The 21855-nt window shown below is 55.1% G+C and overlaps 1 protein-coding gene across 1 annotated transcript; it reads left to right on the forward strand.

The window, feature by feature from the left end:
* Window positions 1–4335: 4335 nt before the first annotated feature.
* Window positions 4336–18713, forward strand: WNT6 (Wnt family member 6). The gene is made up of 4 exons (XM_049888203.1): window positions 4336–4667; window positions 15142–15362; window positions 15585–15919; window positions 17499–18713. The coding sequence occupies exons 1-4, from the start codon at window positions 4588–4590 to the stop codon at window positions 17958–17960; spliced, it is 1098 nt and encodes a 365-aa protein (XP_049744160.1). The 5' UTR covers window positions 4336–4587; the 3' UTR covers window positions 17961–18713.
* The last annotated feature ends 3142 nt before the right edge of the window (window positions 18714–21855 follow it).

Here is a 21855-nt window from a genome sequence, read left to right on the forward strand (position 1 = left end):
CCTATAGTCAATACCACAGGAGCCAGCCCTGGGCTGAGATGACTGGAGAGGCTCCGGGGTCCACTCACTCCCACTTGGGGCCACTGGGACTGAGCTAAGTGGAAACAAATGTTCCCTGGCTTTCCCCCAGCCCAGTCCTGGTGGGTGGGCAGCAGCCCTCCCTCCTCAGCCCCTTGCTCCCCTCCTTCACACTCCTCCCTGGGTTCCTTCTCCCTTTGACTGATGGGGGATTGCAAGGTTGGGGGCATGACAGGTGTGGAAGATGTGAGGCAGGTGGGCTCAGGCCTGAGGTGGGGGTTCCCTTGGACAAAGTCCCAGAGGGCGCCCCAGAGGCAACTCAGCCTGCAAGGCAGGGGTCAGACTGGCTAAAGCTGGGAGCCAGGCATCCGAGGTTCTGGCCTCAGCTGAAAAGGCACATTCTCATGAGTTCATGACTTCAGGTGGGCTGGAGGAAAGCTGGAATAGAGCTGGCTGAGGTACAGAACGGAGAAGAAAGTTCTCTATCTCTCTCTCTCTGCCTCTCTGTCTCTCCCTTTCCCTCCATCTCTCTGGAGGGTCGGCCTTTCCTCTCTCTGTTCTCCTGGGATCCAGAGATCCAGGGCCCTTTCCTCTCTCTGTTCTCCTGGGATCCAGAGATCCAGGGCCCTTAGGAATTCTCAAGCCCAGTCACCACCCTAAAGGGATGGGAGTTAGGTCCCATTACTGGAGAGGGAGGGAGAGAAAAGAGGAGGGAGGGAGAGAGGGAAGTTACTGGGAGGGAAAGGGTCACAGGCCCAAATTCCTGGGCTCCTGCAGCTCTAGTCATTCTGAGAAACAAAGAAACAGAGAAAGTGATTTAGAGACAGACACAAATAGAGAGAGACCAAATTATGAAGATGGGAGAGACGTGAAAAGACACAAAAGACAGCAAGAGAGAATCCGAAAGAAACAGAGGGCTCTGCTTTGCCTGCAGCGATTCTGATGTTATCTATCTCCAGCTGCCTCTCCCCCCTCCACAGTCCCCAACTCTGCCCCTCCTTCCTTTCCAACCCCACAGCCAGACACCCATGTCTCCCTTTCTCTGCCTCTCTTTTGCACCAGGGCCTATAACTGGAGTTAACAGGTTCTGAGGACCTCAGGCAGAGCGATGGAGGAAGAAGTGGAGGGCCTGGTGCCCAGAGAACAGAGAGGAGGGGATTAAACTGATACGTCCCCGTTTCTTCTGTCCGTTCTGAGCTGCTGTGTCCCTATTCCAACCACTCATGAATGCTCCTCTGCACACATGTCTGTGCAGAGGTGGTGTGTGTGTGTATGTGATCTCCAGGGAGACAGGCATGTATCTTGGCCTGAGCCAGCCCATCTGTGTATCCATCCATACCTATAACAATGGGTAAAATTTATCCAGCATTGTCTGGGGGAGATGAAGGTGCCCTGTGGTTTCTCAGGGATTATCTGAAAGCTTCCGAAAGGACACAGTTTTGAAAGCCCTATGGAGCAGCTCTACTTCGCACACATGGGGTGGCCATCACTCAGAATTCGACTGGACAGCAACTCACAACAGCAACAACATCTGGAAGCCTATGCCCAGCTGTGAGAGAGAGAGTGCATGTGTGCATGCATCTTGGTCAGTCTTTGTGTGCCTCTGTGAGTATCTCCTGGTCCTCCAAGCCCTGCTCTGTGGAAAGTCTTCTGAGGTGATAGTGGTGGACTGAAGCCTCAGGAAAATCTAAACTCATCTCTCTGGAAGTTTGGGGCCATAAGAGTGGAAGTCATCATTCTCGCTCTACCCAGGTGCCAGGCAACCTTCAGATGGGAATGCAGAGAGGGCAAGAGGGAGTGAGCAGAGGGGAGGTTTGCCTTGGAAATTGAGGCCTGGGAATTTGGGCTTTAGGAATTTTGTCCATCATAGACCCCAGCCTGTCCTGCCCAATGCTTATGTACAGGCACACCTGGGCCAACTGACTCTGGAATGGAACTCTGGGGGCAGCACAAGGCATTGAGGAGTCCAGGGATGGCAGAAGATTCTGTAAACTCTGGCCAGAGCAAGTGTTGTAGAAGGGGCGGGACCGGCTGTTGTGTTTGTAGGAAAGGTGGGGGGGTGGGGGCAGAAAGGCCGCCTGCGGGGGAGAAGGCTTCTTGGCAAACGCCCCAGTTTCCTGAGCTGATCCCTGCTCCCTGCCACTGCTCCCAATTCTGTTGTTTCAATAACATCATTTTTATCCACCCCATAGAGAGTCTGTGTCTGAGGAGGGGAGGCGAGGGGCAGGGCTAGGCCATGGGGGGCGGGGTGGGTCATGGAGAGAGACTGAGATCTGGAGGCAGCAAGGGCTAGATTTGGGGCGCTCCCTCCTCAGGCAGAGGCAGGGCGGTCCCAGAGCTCAGGTCCCCTGATGACAAAGACAAATACATTAAAATTCTTGTCTGGGAGAAGAATGCAGGATAGGGAGAGTATTTCATAATCTGCAATAACAGTAGCAGGGTGGGGGCAGGGGGTTTGAAGCCCAAGTGGTGGCTCCCCAGGGGCTGGTCATCAGCCACCTGCAGCCTCCGGGAACCCCCAGAGCCCTCCAGCCAGCTGTTGGGTACCATCTGGCCTGAGTGTGTGCCCAACCTGGATGTGTCTAACAGTGTGCAAGTGTCCAGATTGACACTGCCCTGCAGAAACAACGACTGAGTACAAAGACGATCGGTGCAGGAGGCTGTGGGCAGCATGTGGGTGCTGTTAAAGGCTAAAATGGGGGCAGCACTTGGGCTACTCCTCTTTTCACTATCACCCTCAGTCCCTCACCACCCCTCCACAGCCCCCTCACCAGAACACTCTGTACCCAGTACATCCTGTTGGACACTGAGGCCCTGGGGTACACTCCCAGCAAATCCAGGCACTTCCTGATGTGCCTAGACCAACGTTTCTCTTTTTCTTCTAGCTTTGTCATCCTTCCTGTCCCACATCTGCCTCCTCCCTGGGGCAGGCATCTGTGGCTTTTTGTCACTCAGCCTCATTTTGATCCACTTGCCCCCACTCTATGGGTTACTCAAGATCCTGCCTTCTCCCTGTCACCGCAAGTGTTAGTCTCTCTTGCAATGGCCTCACTACCTGAGCTCAGGTGCTCTGCTCTCCCTCCTGCTCCCCAAATGAGCAGGAGCTTTCCTCCCTCACCTGAAGTGTCTGCCACACAGGCTTGAGGTCCTCGATCTGTCCTCCACACCCCACAATATCCTTAAAGACTGGTGGCCACACTATACGGTGGTGGTAGGGGTACTGGCCCCTGCTGCACAGCCCCGGGCACCACCTGTCCTTTGGCATCACTGGGGCACTTTGGGAGAGGGGGCTCTTCCCTGGCTGGAGGAGCAGGGGCTGCCACCCGCTGCCAGCTGGCTCAGAGTGATGACTAGAGCTGTCCCTCCTCCCCACGAGGCCTTTGATCTCCCCCTGTGGGGGGGGGGGTCCGGGGCATCAAAGACATTTTTGTGGCATTAGAGAATCAGATAAAAGGCCATCTCACCTGCAGCTGGCTCTCCTACCCCTTCTGCCCTGGTCAAGTTAGGGAAGAACGTGAGGCAGGGATCTCCGGACACGCGAGACCGGGCAGAGTGGGAGCTCCTGAAAGCGGGATTGCAATAACTGTGACCCCTCGGTCTCTGAGAAGCGCAGCCCCGCCCTCCGCTCGCTCACACCCGCCCGCTCAGTCTGTCCAGAGGTTTGTCCTGCTGTCCAATCTCCCTGCAGTGAACGCCGGTTGAAGAGGTTGGACGGCTGGGGGGATCAGAGCGGAGGTCTAGGGCGTCCTCCCTGGCTCAGGAGAGGCTGAGGAAGGGGCGTCCGGCAGGGCGGGGCTGGGGAGGAGGTGACCCCTGCAGGACCTGGCCGACCAGCCGGCGAGTTGAACACCCCGCTCCGCAGCACCCCGAGCCCCAGGCGGAGTTCCTCCCCAGACCCACTCCAGCATCTGCCTTCGCAACCCGCCCCCCCAACTCCCTCATTCCTGGGAAGTTTTCTCTCTTTACAGTCAACAAACCTGTCAAACGTCTCCCTCCCAGCCCGTCCCCCAGCCCTCAGTCCCTCTTCCTTCTCCCCCTAACCCCTCTCCACCCTTCTTCCCCGCCCCTCCAGGCCCCCAATCCCGGCTGCGGGGGAGGCGGGGGCGCGCGGTCTCGGGGCAGCAAGGCAAGGGGGCGCGGCGGGCGGGTCTGGCACCCCGAGAGCTCGGCTCCGCCCCGGGACCCTGCGCCCGCCCTTCGAGCGCTCGGCGCTCGCCGCCCTGGGGCGCTCGGCTCCCTCCGAGAGTCCCGCGGCCCGACTGTCACAACTGCCACCCCCATGGCTCCCCTGCCCCCCGCCCCCGCCCGGCCCGCTCCCTTCCACCCCCGCCCCCAGCTCTGATTTCTTTTCCCGAGCGAGCTCGGCAGGAGACACAGGCGCTGGCGGCCCCGCGTGCTCCCCGCCTCCGCCGCGCCCTCCACGCCGGGGATGGGCCCCCCCGCAGCCGTTCGCGCCGTCGCCTCCAGGCCGCAGCCGCCGCCGCTCTCGCCTTGATCCCGGGGCCCAGCGAGCGCCGGCTCGGCCCGCCTCGTCCCCTGCCCGCGCCCTCCGGCCCTCGAGCCGCCACCATGCTGCCGCCCGCGCCCTCCCGCCTAGGGCTGCTGCTACTGCTGCTCTTGTGCCCAGCGCACGTCGGCGGACTGTGGTGGTGAGTGCGCACCGGGCTGTCAGGGCCCTCGAGGGCGGAACCCCCGCGCCGCGCCGGGTAGGGGCTCCGCGCAGCGCTGGCTGCTCCCGGCTCTACCTGCGCGCGAGGGCCAGGAGCGAGGCGGGGCGTGGAACCAGGCGCGCGCTGCTCTCCTCCCGGCGTCTGCCAGGGGCGCTTCTGAACTGCCACTTAACCCCAGGCAGGGTGCATTCTATTGTGCCCTCGGTCCTTATGCGCTCAATCCAGGTCAGAGATAACACCGGGAAGAAAAGGGAAGATCTGTAGTCAGAGGTCAGAAGAAAGGAGTGTGTGATGAGGACCCTGGAATTAGAGGAGGGGACTAGATTACAAAGAGAGGAACAAGGTGAGAGGCCATAAGTCAGGAGGGACGAACAAGCTGCCCCCTCCCCAGCCCACCAGCTTCTTTCCGGACTCCTTCGGAGCAGGCGTTGGTGAAGAGAAAGGGAATGCAAAGGGAAACTGAGTCAGGACCCTGGCTTTCTCTACCTTCTCCTCCTCGGACAAGGAAGAGGAGGAAAGGCAGGAAAGAGACCCAGGCTCCCGGCCCTTCCAGACGTGGGGACCATGGACTAAAAATGTGCAGTCCGGGAGGTACCGGACCTGGGAGGCGACTGGTGGAAGGGAGAGAGACTTGGCCAGCCGAGGGATGGGAGCGTCCTCCCAGCGCTGGCCTGCGGACCTGGCCCTAGGCCTCCGCAGCAGACACCTAGGCAGCGAAGGTTGTGGGAGTACTGAGCTTTAGAGGCGGAGGCGGAGAAGGTGGGAGCTGTGCTGGGACCGCTCAGAGACCGGATCCCGAAGATTTTTTTCCCCTTTCTGTGTCTCCTTAGCGGCGAAGACCCGCCCGGAACAGCTCCGAGTTTGGAGAGGAGGGACTAGGACAATAGAGCTGATGAGTCAGCCAATCCTAAGAAGGCAGGGGCCTGTCTATTTGCATATTGCGATGTCATTGGCCGGATTCTGCACCCGCCACTCCTTCTCCGCCCCCCGGATTTAGGAGGCGGGTGGGGCAGTCAGACCCCATTCCTCTGGGGATCTAGGGAGCAGGATGCCCACACAGGGAGCTGCTGGCCGCGGTCCCTCTTCTGTGATTGGGGGGAGATGCCCCTCAGGGGACCAGTGAGGGGGCAAATCGAGGACGACCCCAGGTCTTGGCTAGGGCTCATACATCTTTTAATCCTGGTTTGGCACAATGCAGTAGTAACTGAAATCAGACAGACCTGAGCTGTAACCTTTGACAAGTCCCTTTCTCCCCACCCCCCAATGTCTTAACTGTAAAATAGAGATGTCTCCCTGCCTAGGAGACTTGCTGGGAGAGTTAGGTGGGATGACCTACAAGTTGATCTGACATTAGGAGGTGCTCAATAAATGTAGTCCCCTCCTCCACACCCCAGGTGCTCCTGGCCAGGACCCCCAGAGATGAAAACAAGAATTAATTAAAATGTGAAACCAAAGGTCCCAAGCAAAACTTTGTCAAGGGCTCTCTAGTCTCTCATTCCCCAAACATACCTCTCCTGTCTTTGCCCTTTCTCCTGGGTCCCTCCCTGATGGTGATTGCCTTTCTTCTCTTTCCATCTGTTCAGATTGTTCCCGTCCCTCCCGTTCAAACACCACTTCCTCCAGGAAGCTGTCTCTCTCCTCCCTCAGGGCTTCCTTTCTCTGCTCCCGTTGCATCTGGTGCACCAGGCAAAGATGCCAGTTACTGTATGTTACTGATGACCATCATCTCCTCTTGGTTCCCTCTTCCCTGCTTGATCTGAGTGCCTGGAAGTCAGAGTCTTTGTCTTTAGATCCCCGAGGCCCCCCTGGGCAGAGTAGATGCTGGGGGTAGATTTGTGGAGTGTTGCTGAATCAGTTGACTCAACTTTCTGAGGTTTATACCCATGGGGGTTCCTTTGTCCAGGAAGGGCTGCTGGGTGGGAGCCAAGCAGAGGGAGAAGGGCCTGGTCTTGGGAACTGACCCTGAATCTGGGAAGCAGGGAGTGGGGGAGGAGGTGAGGAGGGCAGGTGTGGGAGAACACAGGGGCCTTCATGGCTGCAGCTGCAGGGGGAGCCAGGTGAAGAGTGAGGGGCTGGGTTGATAAGGTGTCCAGCCTCAGAGAGAACCTGCCTCTCCCGCCCACCTGGTCCCCCTCACTCTCTTCTATTTCTGATGCTTCATTCCTTTGGTCCAAGCCCAAACTCCCTTTCAGGACCTGTGACTCTGCTTGCAGTTCTGTCTTCACCCCACCCCACCATTGCCCTCCTGCCACTGCACCTACCCCATCCCCATCCCCATCCTCACTTCAGCTGGAAGCTTTCAGGCCAGGGGGTCTGCATACTATTTCCTGATGTCTGGGACCTGCTTGCTGGCCCTTTCTTCTTCTCAGGAATGCTGGACAGGCTGGAGCCCCAGTGGTGGCCAGGAAAACAGCTGGACCCACAGCAGCCTAATGCAGCCCATTCAGATATTCTAGCAGCAGGCTGACTGGGACCTCTGGGTGGCTCAACTGTCCTGGTTAGGATAGGAGGGTCCTGGAAGGGAGTGGTCCAGGCCCTGGAATCAGCTCAGGGACCTGGCTCCAGGTTCCAGAGAAGTGTTCTTCCACCTTCTTTTCCCCTCCCCCTCTTTCCCCAAATGCGTGCTTCCTAAACTCTGCCTCAGGCCTCTCTGTCTGTCTCTCTCCCATCTGTAACCACATCTTTGTGAATTGCAGATTCCAGGACATTGGCCAGGCCCTCTTAAGGTCATTTTGTCCAGCCCACTCCCTCCAGGCCATCTACACTATCCTCTGGCCCTGACAGACCCCCTCTTGAATGGGAAGCAGAGAGGGAGAGGCTATAGCTTCCTGGTCACCAGCTCCCACCCCTTGCACCCTATCCCTTGTCCCCCGGCCTCCCCCAGGAAGTTCTTCTCAGTGTCTGCCCTATCTTTATTTATACCTTCAATCAGTGGTTGTAGAAAATAGCTCACTCTCCCAGAATAGACAAATCAATCTTCCGTCTTCTCTCTTCCTCTTTCCTCTTTCTGTTTTATATTTTCTGTGAAATAAACTAACCCTCCCCTCATTCTACTAAGAAAAACATAACCCAGTCTCACTCCTCACTCCCTCCCCCATCCCATCTTGCATTTTGCTGCCCCCACCGCCTCACTTATGGAGAAGAAACAGGAACAGAAGCCTAGGATGGCCTCATCTCTGGCCCCACAGGGAGGCAGGGAAAGGACCTGGGCTTCCTCCTGACACCAAGGGTTTCCAGCTGCCACCCCCACCTTTCCTACCCTGTCTTCCTCTGGGGCCCCTGGCACTCCGTGGGCAGTCCTGTTGCTGGCCCCTGCTCAGTTCAGGGTAGGGTGGGGTGGGGTGGGGGTGGGGTGTCCATCCATTCCCCCCTTCAGGCCTCCCTCCTTGGCAGCTTCCCCTCGAGGGAGACAATGAGGCTGTGAGCAGAAAAGGGCAGGGGCAAAGGAGGCTGGCGTAATCCTGCCCAGAGCATGCCCTGAGCCCACCCGAGTTCTGGCTCTGTGTCATTTCCTGGGGGGGAAGTGCAGCCCCCTTCTGCCCCGTTCTCCTCTGAAATCAGGAGTTGGGGGGAGGGCAGCGGGAGGCTTGACCACCAGGGCCCATCGAAGGGATTCCAGAATGTGCACTTTGATGGGGAAATGAAGCTGCAGAAGGGATGAGGTGAGGGCGGGGCGGGCAGCCAGCCGCAGTCAGGCCAGCAGCAGGCGCCCAGCCAGCCCTCCGCCAGCCTGTGCACGAAGGAGAGTGGGAGGTACTAGGGAACGCGAAGCCTGTCCCCTGCCGACCGGGGAGAGCGCCCTCTAGCCGCGCCCTCTTGCCTGCCGGGGGCTGGGCGCGACCTTGGGTGCCTTCCCTGGACTGCCAGAGGGAGGAGCTGAGGGAGAGAAAGGTTGCTGGGAGAGTTCTCCCCTTCTCCACCTGGCCTCTTTGGCTGCTTCCTCCAGCTCTGAGCCCTTGGTTTAACCCAGAGATTAGACCTAGAAGGGCCTTAGAGATCATCTGGTCCAATCTTCTCACTTTATGGTGAGGGCACCAAGGCCCAGGGACAGGAGGTGATTTGTCCAAGGCCACCGCGAATGCTGGAGTCCACCTCCTGTTATGTGGAGTGGGGGGCAGGAGATCAGGAAAGGGGCACAGGTCACTTCCGCCCTCCCATCATCACCTTCAGATGGGGGCTCCTGGGCCCCCACTGTGGGAGAGCAGAAGGCACTTGACATCTTCTCAGGGGTCCAGTGGAGGGTCAGTCTGTCCATTCTTTGCCTCCCACAGCCCTGGCCAATAGGGAGGTGTGTGGTGAAGTCTGTCAGGAAAAGGAAAGTCCCGCCTCTCAAGAGCAATGAGAAGGAGCGAATGTGAGGAGCTAGGAGGGCAGTGCTCAGGACAGGGCAGAGCGAACAAAATTGGATCAGGGTGTGGGGGAGGGGGTGGAATGGGGGTAGCTGGTGGGCGGTGGGGAGGCAGGGGTTAACGGAGCTGGGGCATCACAGCTTTGATGTGGTGGTTGGGGTGGGGGTAGGGGCTGGGGGAGGGGGAGTAGTAATTACCGAGTTAGACAGAGCAGGACAGGACAGGCGGGCGGGCACAGGCCCGGGCCCAGCCGCCTCAGCAGCCGTCAGGCAACATTTTTCTGCCCCTTCTCCACCACCCACCTCCCCCACCCCTGCTCAGCCCCCACCCACAGCCCCAGGGCTCAGGGCTCCCTCTGCTGGCTTCTGGGAGGTGGGGTCAGACTAGGAACCCTGGGGGAGGGGAGATAGGAAAGGGGGCTGGCCATGAGACCCTCCAGAGGGCGCTGGGTGTCAAAATGGTCTGTGGTCCCTTGGCCTCTGTAATCCATCCCAGAGTGCCCGATGGGGAAGGAGAGGGGTCCTAGAGGGTACTCTCGTCCAATGGCAAGCCCTGATGGGGGTGACGCAACACAAGACTCCAGGCTGAGAAAGTAAGAATGCAGAGTTGGAGAAAACGGTGTTCTCAAGAATCCTTACTCTTTGTCAGGCATTGTGCAGGCCCGAGAGATGAATAAGAGTGTGAATGGGAAGCCAAAACACACAGGTGGAAGTGCACTCTCTGGACAGGCTCTTTGGACATGTAACCTGGGAAGTAGGCAGGTATAACTGTTTTCACTTTACAGTAAGGAAACTGAGGCTCAGAAAGGTTAAGTCTCATCATTCAACAAATACTGAGTGCCAGTTTCATGTGCTAGGGACTTGTTCAACATCATAACCCACAGCCGTCGAATCAGTTCCAACTCATAGTGACCCTAAGGGATTCCAAAGCTGTAATCTTTTACGGAAGCAAACTGCACATCTTTCTCCCACAGAGTGACTGGTGGGTTTGAACCACCTACCTTTCAGTGAGCAGCCAAGCACTTTACACTGGATCACCACGGCTCCCACTCAACATCACACAAGTAAATAGCAGAGCCTGGATTGAAACCCATGTCTGTTGGATTTCAAAAGCTCTGAATGATATGATTCCTCCTGGGATTTCTGCCTTTAATGAGCTTTCATCTAACTGGAGAGATAAAACAAGAAAACAGGAAAAAACCATTAAGCTACTGGCAGGATAACAAGCACTCACTGAAAGAGTGACACCTGGAGTGATGCGGTGGCAGGCAAGGTCAGTGAGGCTGGGACCCAGGTGAGATTCCTTAGGGCACAGGAGCTCTGAAGTGAAGTGCACTTTGGCAGAAGCTGGGTAAGAGTTGGATGACTTGGGGTGTAGAAAGGTCCCTGGGTAGTGCGAGTGGTTTGTGCTCAACTACTAACCTAAAGGCTGGCAATTCAAACATACCCAGTGGCACCACAGGAGAAAGACCTGGCAATCTGCTTCTGTAAAGATTTCAGCCAGGAGAATCCTATGGAGCAGTTCTACTCTGTAACACATGGGGTTGCCATTAGTCGGCACCCACTTGATGGCAATGGATTTACAGGTGTGGAGGGGAGCGACTCTGAGTCCAGAAGTTCAGCAGTGTGATCTGGGATGGGTGCAGAGTTGGCCAACTGAGCTAGGAGCAAGAGCTGTGTGGAGGATGGTGTGTGAGGCCACCTGAAGCCTTCTGATACCTGATGTCCTTTCTCTCTAGCCACATTGGGCTTTTTAAATACGTACCTAACTTTTCTTGCAATGGGAATCCCTCCACTGAGTGGTCTGGGTCAGTCACCTCCTTTTTCATATAGCTCATCTGTAAAACAGGGGTGAGGCAGGCAGGGGTTGGACTCAATGATCCCTGGCATTCTCTTTGGCTATCTGACTCCAGAGATGGAAAGGCAGGTTAGGCCAGAACCTTGGGGCCCCCAAGGCTTAGGTCCACAGATGTTGCCCAGCAGGAACTGGCTGGATCCTGATGCCACCCCACTCTGCTACTGATCCCCCAACATTTCTGTCAACCATGGTCCCTGGGTGAGAGATCTTGACACAGGCCAAGACAGTTAGAATAGCCAACCCTAGGCTTGTCCCTTCTTGTTTGCATGTAAATTTCTTTTCGGACTAGCCTCATTTTTTTTCTCTGCCCAGGAATGGCTGTTTGATTAGGATCCTAGATTTTGCTCATGTATTCCCTACCGCTACTCAGCTCTCTCCCCAAAATATGTGTATTCCCCCAAAGGGGCATGAACTCAGCTCAGTCCTGACCCAGAGGCTCAGAAAGCAGAGTCCATTCCCTAAGAAAGCAGAAGGGGAAGAAGGGTAAGGAGAGAGGGGGAGATAGGGGAGTTATTCTTGGTGTGGAGTCAAATGTTGGCATTAGAGAGGATGTGAGGGCCTCTCACGCTAACCCTTCATTTTTCTGAAACTCGGAGAAGGGAACTGACTTGCCCAGAGTGCCTTAGCTCACTCAGAGCTGATGGAAGTGTCAGAAGCTTCTGGCTTGGTGTCCTGCCCAATGCCCCACTGCCCCTCCCCTTCTGGAGTTTTCTTTCCTATGACTTTAGGATGGGAGTGAGGACAGGAGGGCAGGGAGCAAGCTGGTCCCTTGAGATTCTGGCTGCTACTACTACCCATCCCTCCTCCTGACCAGCTGGTAAACAACCCTAGTTCCCAGGCAGTGAGTGGCCAGCGAGGAGGGGTGGGAGCCAGATGCTAACCAAGAACTGGCTCTAGGGCAGCTCCCCCCGCCACCAACCCCTTGAAGGGCCAGCCCCACCTCCTCTCCTCTCTTTGTCTCCCTGGCCCTGCTCTTCAGACCCCTATCTCTAGCCCCTGGGAAGCAGACAAGGTCAAGAGGTTTTTGCTTTTCTCTCTCGGAGCTCCTGCCCCCTCCTTCCTTCCTATGGGAGGAAGGGGGAGAATAGAGAGATGGGGCAGAGTAACCTTGAGAAGATAAGGCCAGTTAACCTTGGGAAAGTAGGGAGTTAGCAGGGGTGGGGGTGGAGGGTGGGAGATGGCTTAGAGGGGACTGAGGAAGGTTGAGGCATGGGGAGTAAGAGGGGTGGAGTTTGCAAAGTCTCAGACTTCCAGGTGGGGTCCTTGCCAGCTAGACAGGGTAGAAGAAAGCCGGACAGTGGCGGAGAGGTCTCCTTCCTTACTTCTGAATCCCAGTGGGGGAAAAGAAAATGTTCAAGGAAAAAGATCAGGAGTCAATCATGAAATAACATGGGGACAGAAGCCTGGGCCCAAGTAAGGACCTTATCCTTAGAGGGCTCATTCATTCATCCATTCATTCACGCATTCAAAAACATGTATTAAATGGTGTTCACTGTACTACTATGTCAATCATTCATAAGAAATCTTCCAGGAGAGACAAAGGAAAATAAGATGGTCCCAACACTCAATGAGTTCATAGTCGTATCTACTGCCACTGTACAACCGTGCTGGGAGCTGCTGAAAATCTTTTTGTAATGAGGTGGGAGGGTGGATGGGGGGGGCGATGAAAGACAGAGATATCTATCTAATCTATGTGTGTCTATCTATCTATCTATACACATATACATAAAAGAAACTAAATCCAAACCTGTTGCTGTCAATTCAATTCTGACTCATAGTGATCCTATAGGACAGAGTAGAACTGTCGCATAGGGTTTCCGAGGCTGTAGTCCTTACAGAAGCAGACTGCCACATCTTTCTCCCACGGAATGGCTAGTGGATTGGAACCACCTACCTTTCAATTAGCAGCCGAGTGCTTAACCACTGTGCCACCAGAGGCTCCTTCAGATATATACATACACATATATGTAAAACCCTTTGCCATCGAGTTGATTCTGGCTATAGTGACCCTATAGGACAGAGTAGAACTGCCCCACAAGGCTTCCAAGGAGTTGCTGGTGGATTCGACTGCCGACCCTTTGGTTAGCAGCCATAGCTCACTGCAGTTCTTAACCACTGCGCCACCAGGAAACCCTGATGGCGCAGTGGTTAAGAGCTACAGCTGCTAACCAAAAGGCTGGCAACTCGAATCCACCAGGTGTTCACTGAAATCTATATGGGGCAGTTCTACTCTGTCCTGTGGGGTCGCTATGAGTCAGAATCGATTCAACAGCAACGGTTTTGTTTGTGTAGAGAGAGAGAGAGAGAGAGAGAAAGAGATCAACTATCAACCCTTGTATGTCTTTGGGCCATTGGAAACAGCTTGGACTGCCTTACCCGTGGCCCATTCTCCACTCTTCCATCCATCACTTTTCTAGGGTTGGGAATGGGTTGGGGCTTCCCAGGCTAAGATGGAGATCCAGGGCTGAGGAGGCTTCTAAGCACAGTGGAAGGAAGCTCTCTGTAGAGGAGAGAAGCTTTCTTCTTGGACTGCTTGGGCAGGGTTGATGACAGTGACCTGATAGGGAGTGTCAGTGTTAGGAGACCTTACGGGACTTAGCTTACACATCTTCCTGAGCCACTTCTTCAAGAGTCTCAGGCTTCACTTTTGAGAAGGTCTACTTAAGACCAAAATTCCTATTGCTGCTATTTAAGGCCAGTTCATCTCATTGTTGTGGAGCTAGAACATGTGTGGACAGCCTGTACCTGTGCAGCAAATGGGGACAGTGGGATGGATATGGACTAAGGCAAAATGGAAAGTAGCCCACCTTGACCTTTGGCATCCATTCAACGCCATTTCCTCTATATTTTCTGTCTCTTATTTTCACCTCACCCAACTCAGAGTCTTCTCCTCCCCTCTGCAGGAGCATTTTTGGGTGGTCTCAAATTACCCTTGGCTCCTTTGCCCACTCATTTCTAGAAGATAGGGATCTCAGGAAAGTGCTCAGATAAGGGCAATCTGATTACAGCGGTTGCACCCACTGGCGTGAATACCTAGTAGGCTTAAACTTCAGGGCTCTGGTATATGGAAACCAAACGGCAGTTGTCTCCTCGAGGTGGAATGAAAGCCAGGAGTGAAGTGATTTCTGCAAGTGTGTGATCTTCTCATGAGGTCCTTGCCCACCAGGCCAAACAGTATTAAACCACCGCCCCCCCCCCATCAGTAATGTCACCCCAGTGAGCAGGGCTTGGTTTGCTGCATGCTGCTCTGGAGAGGCCACAGGTCCTGGAGCAGGAGAAGGATCAGTGTCACCTACTTCACAACAATGCTTCAGAAACTTAGTCCCCAGCTTCTTCCTCTTGCTGACCAGTTCAGGAAAATAGATTATCAGGGTGGGAGGACCTACCTTAGAGATCAAAGCCCTACCTTCTCATTTTGTGGAAGGAGAGACTTGGGCTAGAGAGAGGGTATGACTTTTTTCAGAGGCTCCATTCCCCACTCATTCTAGCATTCCATGGCTGTCTTTAGGTTTCACTCTAGGTTCTTCCTCCCTTTCTTTACCTCTTTTACCCCCTTAGCTGTGGGAGCCAGTTCTGAGTCTGGGGATCTGGCCAAAAGCAACTAAGGGTGACTTCCCATAGCTCCAAGAAGCTGTGAGGCTTTTCATATCCTTGGAGTTGCCTCTGCCTTTTTGAGCATCAGGGCTATTTAGCTGATACATGCCCACCTTGTGGTTCCCTAGGACCAGAGCCTCCTCCGATACTGCCTACTTTTCTTTGGTGTCTCTTTATGACACATGTTTTCTTTTCTTTGACAGCCTTCTTGATCTTCCTTCTGCTGATTTCTTCCTTGTCTCTTTTGGGCCAGGCCTGTTGAATTTTAAGCTTGTTCTACCTAGTACCAGCTGCCTTCACCTGGAGTCAAATTCGTATAAGGATTTTTAATGAAGGTATGCACAGACTCAGGGCCCAGAAAGATAAGACTGAATCCTTGCTCTACAGCAATTTGCAGTCTAGAATCTAGTTAAGGAGGGACACAGACATAGACTGGTAATAGCCAGATAGAAAAATCTCAGCCTAAGTTGGGAAGGGGGCATGTCACAGCTCTTAGCTGTTTTTGCTCCCTCTCTGCCCCCCAGGAGAAACATCTCGGGGCTATGGCTGGGAGACCTCTTAGGCCCGCCTCCCATGCCAGTGGCAGTGGAAAGGTGGGAGCCTGACCCCCTTCCTCCAGTTACACCCTGACTCGCCGTTCTCTGCCCCCCCAGGGCCGTAGGCAGCCCGTTGGTCATGGACCCTACCAGCATCTGCCGGAAGGCTCGGCGACTGGCGGGGCGGCAGGCCGAGTTGTGCCAAGCGGAGCCGGAAGTGGTAGCCGAACTGGCCCGAGGCGCCAGGCTCGGGGTGCGAGAGTGTCAATTCCAGTTCCGCTTCCGCCGCTGGAACTGCTCCAGCCACAGCAAGGCCTTCGGGCGCATCCTGCAGCAGGGTCAGTGTGGGAAGTGGTCTCTGAGGGGGCTGCCTTCTCCCAGCTGGGGTCTGAGGACAGGGTGGTTTGGGATACCCTGGCCCACCCGGGCCTCTGCACCCTCCTCTGACCCTGTCTCTCTGGCCCCTCCTGACCCCGCGCCATCCCGCCCCACCCCGCCCGCCACAGAACCCTACCACCCAGTCCTGGCCCTGCCTGCTGACAGCCCCTTTGCACCTGCAGATATCCGGGAAACGGCCTTTGTGTTTGCCATCACCGCGGCTGGCGCCAGTCACGCGGTCACGCAGGCCTGCTCCATGGGTGAGCTGCTGCAGTGTGGCTGCCAGGCACCCCTAGGACGCCCCCCGCCTCGGCCTCCCGGCCTGCCTGGCACCCCCAGGCCCCCAGGCCCCGCGGGCTCCCCCGACAGCAGCGCCGCCTGGGAGTGGGGAGGCTGCGGCGACGACGTGGACTTCGGGGATGAGAAGTCGAGGCTCTTTATGGACGCGCAGTACAAGCGGGGACACGGAGACATCCGTGCGCTGGTGCAACTGCACAACAACGAGGCTGGACGGCTGGTGAGGACGGGGAGGAATGTGTGGCAGAGTACATGTGCAGGGGGGCAATGTGTGGGTGAGTGGGTGTGGGAGAGTGGGGGTGTGTAGGAGTGGGTTTGTAGCAGTGTGTGAGGCAGTGGTGGTATCTGACTGTGGGTGTGTATTTGGGAGCATGTTGATAAGCATGGGTAGCGAGCATGCGCCAAGGGTGACACTGGGAAGACTGGCTGGCGCATGGGTGGGCATTGGCCAAGAGGAATGAGGTGGCCCTTCTATAAGAGGAAGTTACCTAGGAGGCCTGAAGCTGTGCTACAGTGGGCAGAGTGAGGAGGGGACACAGGGCCTTTAGGGACCCAGGACTCTGAGGTGGGACAGGTAGGCAGGACTTGGGCAGTAGGGCTCTGGACGCCAATGAAGGGACAGAGAAAGGGGGCAAAAGCCTGGGAGGAGCAGCAGGCTAGAAGTGGGGGCAAAGAAGCAGGGTGTGAAAGTAGGGAGAGGAGAAGTGAGCGGGGCTTAGAACAGGTCTGGAACAGGTGTGAGGGGGGAAAGGCCCAGGAAAGGAGTGGAGGACAAACAGCAGACCCTGGTAGAGGTAGGAAGGGGTCAGGTGGAGCCAGGGAAGCAGTGATGAATCTGGGCATTTGCCAACTGGCTGCCCAGCAGCCCCAGACCACGCTTCATCAGTCCAAACCCTGGCAGCCTCTCTCACCCCCTGCAATGAGGACAGTCCCCAAGAACTCTTGTTTCAGAGTGAGAAGCCCACCTGGGTCAGATGATTGCAAGGTGGAGGGCCTGGAGTAGGAGAGGTACACACAAGTCTGTAGCTCATGTTGGCCTCTGGAGACAGCTTCCTTCTGGAGACCATCTCTCTGGGTCCTATGACCCCATAAATCTCTAATGGGGGCTCTTAGCTTCACACGCAAATAAGAAAACAAGAAGCAGGACTCCTGGGTTCTCTTCTCTGTAGTGCATTTGTAGTGAGCCCTCCTGCACTCTGTGCCTCAGTTCTAGGGTGCTCTAGGGACATCCCCACACACATATTCAGTGTTCTCTAGGACTTGGGCCTGAGGCCTTGGGCAAGTGGAGAGAAGGGTCCCCGAGAAGAATGTCCCGACAGGCCCACATACCTGTTGGAAAGAGTTGGGGAGGGATGGGGGAGACAGACGCCCAGACGGCCAGTTCTTGGGGCAGGAATGAGGGGACGGGGGCTTGCAGAAGGGCTGGGTCTCAACAATTTCCCCCTCCTCTGCCTCCTCCAGAGAGAATCTCAAGCTTTCCCTCCATTTTGCTTTCTTCCCCACCACCTGGCTTTGGATCCTGAAACCTCGGCGCCACGTTCTGTCCCTGCAACTCCCTCTCCCCCCCTTTATTCTTCCATCCTTATCATTCTTCCTCCTTCTCTCTGGGCTTTCCTTTCCTTGATCTCCTCCTCCCCACCGTGTTCTCTCTCTCTCTCTTTTTTTTTTTTGTTCTGTCCCCTCTTAATTCTCTTCCGTCCATCCTCCCCCCACCCCCCATCTTCTGCTCCTCTCTGGGCCTTTCGCCGCCCCGCGCCCTCCCATCTGTCCCCAACGACCCCCTCTTCTGCTCCCCGTAGGCGGTGCGGAGCCACACGCGCACTGAGTGCAAGTGCCACGGCCTGTCTGGCTCATGCATGCTGCGCACCTGCTGGCGGAAGCTACCCCCGTTCCGCGAGGTGGGCGCATGGCTGCTTGAGCGCTTCCACGGCGCCTCGCGCGTCATGGGCACCAACGACGGCAAGGCCCTGCTGCCCGCCGTGCGCACGCTCAAGCCGCCCGGCCGCGCCGACCTTCTCTACGCCGCCGACTCGCCCGACTTCTGCGCTCCCAACCGGCGCACCGGATCGCCAGGCACGCGTGGCCGCGCCTGCAACAGCAGTGCCCCGGACCTCAGCGGCTGCGATCTGCTGTGCTGCGGCCGCGGGCACCGCCAGGAGAGCGTGCAGCTGGAGGAGAACTGCCTGTGCCGCTTCCACTGGTGCTGCGTTGTGCAGTGCCACCGCTGCCGCGTGAGCAAAGAGCTCAGCCTCTGCCTCTGACCCGCCGCGGAGCTCTCCAGACTGCGCGCGGACACCGCCTCTTGGCGCCTGAGAGATCGCTGGGCTCCAACAGGGGGCGTTACCCGCACTCTGCCTCTCCCTGCGATAGTCCATCTTCCAGGCCTCTGGAGACTGAGACCCGGCATTTGTGATGCACACTGCCCACGAAGGCTCAGGGCACTAGAGGAGCCCTGAGAGCCGCTCTGGGGGTTCCTTGGGGAGACCCTATGGGCCCTCTCTTTCCTTGACCCCCAAGTGTAAACCAGAGAGCGAACCCCTAGGATTCTGGATGTGAGGCTCCTCAGAACTGTTGGCATGAAATGGGTGGGTGAGGTTAGTATCAATAAAGATATTTAAGTCAATACGACTGGATCCAGAGTTTGGGTGGAGGGCTGGGTCTCCTGCGGGCTCTGGAAGAGCTGTGTGAGGGAAGGTGGTTTTGATAGCACTGGCATCTCAGGGGTCACCATCCTGGGTTCCCATATTTCCCCCCACCAGGTTGGGCTCTCCTGAATACCATTTCTCTCTTCCTTGGCACTCTTCTGGTTCACCCTTCTCACACTTGTAGGACTTAGATCTGTGAGCTGGGGAAGAACTAGCAATCCTTTAAAGGATAGAGAAAAGGCCTGGGGAAAGGGGACCAAAAGCCTCTGTCTCAGGCCAGGCTTCACCTTCATTTCTAGGAGATTGTGACACTTTTATCTGCCCTTCTGTTTCTGTGTCCCCTGGGGAATCCGAGGACAGACTTAATAAAATAATAGACTTTATTTTCTAGAGAAGTTCTTGGTTTATAGAAAAATTGCATAGAATGTACAATGAGTTCCAAGATACCTACACACACTTTCCCTAGTATTAACACCTAGCATTAGTGTGGTAGGTTTGTACAATTAAGGGACCAATATTGATCCATTATTATTAACAAAAGCCCAAAGTTTAGCACAGGGTTCACTCTTCGTGTTGTGCAGTTCTGTGGGTTTGGACAGATGCGTAAAATCGCATATTCACCATGACAGTAACATACAGGATAATTTCAATGTTCCAGAAATCCCCGTGCTCCACTTAGTCATCGCTTCTCCCTGTCTCTCTCCCTTGCACCCCTGGCAACTGCTGGGTTTTTTACTGTCTCTATCGATTTGTCCAGGGCAGATTTGGGGACCACCCAAGCCCAACGGGTTAAAGCAAAGCCCTTTATAAACTGTAGAATCTGATGAAAATATGTTATTATCAACACTAGACTTTGCTACAGTTAAAAATAACTTCACTCCTGTTAACAATGCAGACTGCCCCTAGCTGGCGGAATGGCCATGGGAACACAGGGTGGAGAGGAGGAGTGTGCTGCCTCATTAGGGGGAGAGCAACTAGGAGTACATAGCAAGGTGTGTATAAGGTTTTGTGTGAGGGACTGACTTTATTTGTAAATGTTCACTTAAAGCATAATTTTTAAAAAATGCAGACCGCCCAGAAGAGTATTTCTAATCATACCTGGGAAGCAAGGCTGTCCTAAGGCTTCTCCTGGCACCCACTCCGTTGCCTTCTCTTTGCTTCTTCTCAGGAAGCTGATGATGACGGTGAGGGGATAGAGAGGCAGAGTTCAGGGTTCTGGGCTCCCCAGGGCTGAAACCTCACGTCTCCATCTTCCTCTGGAGATAAGGGGAAGGGCTTAGCCCAATGACTGGGATTCAGAACCCCTAGTTTTCTTTCCTGCAATAAGGAGTGACTCCCCGCTTGAGGTATGTAGGGCAAAGTGTGAGCTTTAGATCCAGGCACTCTCAGCTTGAAGCTGCTGCTTAGAAGTTCACAACGTGCGAAGTTAGCCTCAGTTTCCTTACCTATACAGTGGGTACATCACTTCGTTTTAGTTGCTGCATAACAAACAACCCCAAAGTAGTTAAAAATAGTAGTGATTAGTTTTCATGGTCCTCTAGGTAAAGAGTTTGTCAGAACTCAGCTGAGTGGTTCTGCTCTGTGTAGCATGGCTAAAGACAGTCACCTGGCTGCATTAAGCTGGTGGCTGGTCAGGGCTAGACAATCCAAGAGGTTTTGTTCTAATGTCTGGTGTCTCAGAGCTCCTTCAGTGGCCTCGTTCTCTCCATGTGGCTAACCTGGGCTTCCTCATGGCATGGTGGCCTCAAGGGTGTCAGACTTCTTACATAGGCTGGTTTTCAGGAGGGACTGTGCCCAACTTGAAAGCAGAAGTTGCACGTCTCTTAAGGTTCAGCCTTGGCAGTTACACAGCCTTGCCATCAGATTCTATTGGTTGAAAGAGGTCGCAGAGCCAGCCAAAATTCATGGGGAAGGAAGATGGACTCCACCTCTCAATGGGAGGAGTGCCAAAGATCTTGCAGCCACCATAACCCATCCCACGCCCTTATAGAATTGCTGGGAGGATTTTTTTTTTTTGAGATATGAAAAGCACTTAGCACAGCATTTGACACATAGTAATTTATGTGTCAAATTTATGTTTAATAAATAGTAGATACTGTGGGAATGGAGATAAGAGCTGATGTTTGCAGGTACCAGGCAGGGCTTGATTGCAAATGAAGATACCCAGTGGGAACCAGCTTAGGCTGAAAGGGAATTAATGAATCTTACACCAGGAAAGTCCAGGGGTAATCTGTACTCAGGCACAGCTGAACTCAGGGGCTCAAATGATGTCATAGCTCGCTCTCTCCCCCTCACCCTCCACCTATTGCTTCTTCTTATCTCTGCCTCTCTTTGCATACTGTCCTCATTCTCTCCTGCTGCAGACTTTTCCCATATGGGGCCCTGGTGGTGCAGTGGTTAAGCATTTGCCTGCCAACCAAAAGGCTGACAGTTCAAATCCACCAGCCTTATACCTTCATTCTTAAAGCCAGCAATCCAAAAGGAAGAACAGCATTCCCACTTATCTCCAGCACAAGTCCCAAGGAAGACTGGTCTAGCTTGGGCCACTTACCTATGTCTGAACCCATAATGGTGTCCCGGAAAATGCACTACCATGCTTGGGATTGGTAACCCACACCCCAGGACCACCAGGAATGGGGCCACAGGGAGGAGTGCAAGTTCTTCAAATGAAACAGAAGGAAGGGAACTCATCCTGTGTGTGGCAGGCTCTAACCATGGCTTCCGGAGCCCACCACAGTCCATCCACTTCTGTTATGTAGGGGCATGTGTGAGGAGGGAGTCAGGCTGCAGTGGGAAGAAGGCCGCATCTGGGGTTCCCTTCCTGCCAAGGGAGAGAGCTCAGGTCAAATGCATGGGCTTCAGGAAGCTGTCATACAGAGTTTGGGATCAGAGCCTCTCAACCCAAAGGACACATGCGGAATTACCATGAGGGGAAAGTGAACCTGGCATTGTGGGCTACATGGAGGAGAAATAAAGCTCCCTGAGGCAGGGTTTGTACCTACAGCTCTGCTTTTCCCAGCGTTCTGTGCTGGCTAGGATCCTTTTCATTCTTATCTCCTGCACGTCTCTCATAGACCACCAGAGGGAGCCCAGAGCCCATCTTGCCTATTAACAGGAAGCAGCAGAACCTGCTGGACATCTGTGGAACCCAAGGAGGTGGTGACTGGAGAGGGCAGGAGTGAAGGGAAGCGAGGAGGTCTACGGACAGCTGGGGTCAGGCTTCTAGGGTTCGGGACTGTCTGGGATCTCTGCGCTGGCCCAGGCCTAGGACTGGGATGCCTGCCTCCCAGTCTCTACTGCCAAGTCCTGGGTATATATGTGTGTTTGGGTGTGTATGTGTCTCTGTGTGTGAGCACACACACTGGGCACCCTCCTCTATGATGCCAGAGAGGGAAACCGAGGCAGTGGCATAAACCAACACCACCCACAGAAGGCTAAAATGAAATCAGAGGAAGGATCATGGTATGGGAAAAGAGGCCTAATTTGCTAGTTTGAACTTAATTTACTTAAT

The sequence above is a fragment of the Elephas maximus genome, chromosome 6 (genome assembly GCF_024166365.1).
Source record: "Elephas maximus indicus isolate mEleMax1 chromosome 6, mEleMax1 primary haplotype, whole genome shotgun sequence".
NCBI lineage: Eukaryota > Metazoa > Chordata > Mammalia > Proboscidea > Elephantidae > Elephas > Elephas maximus.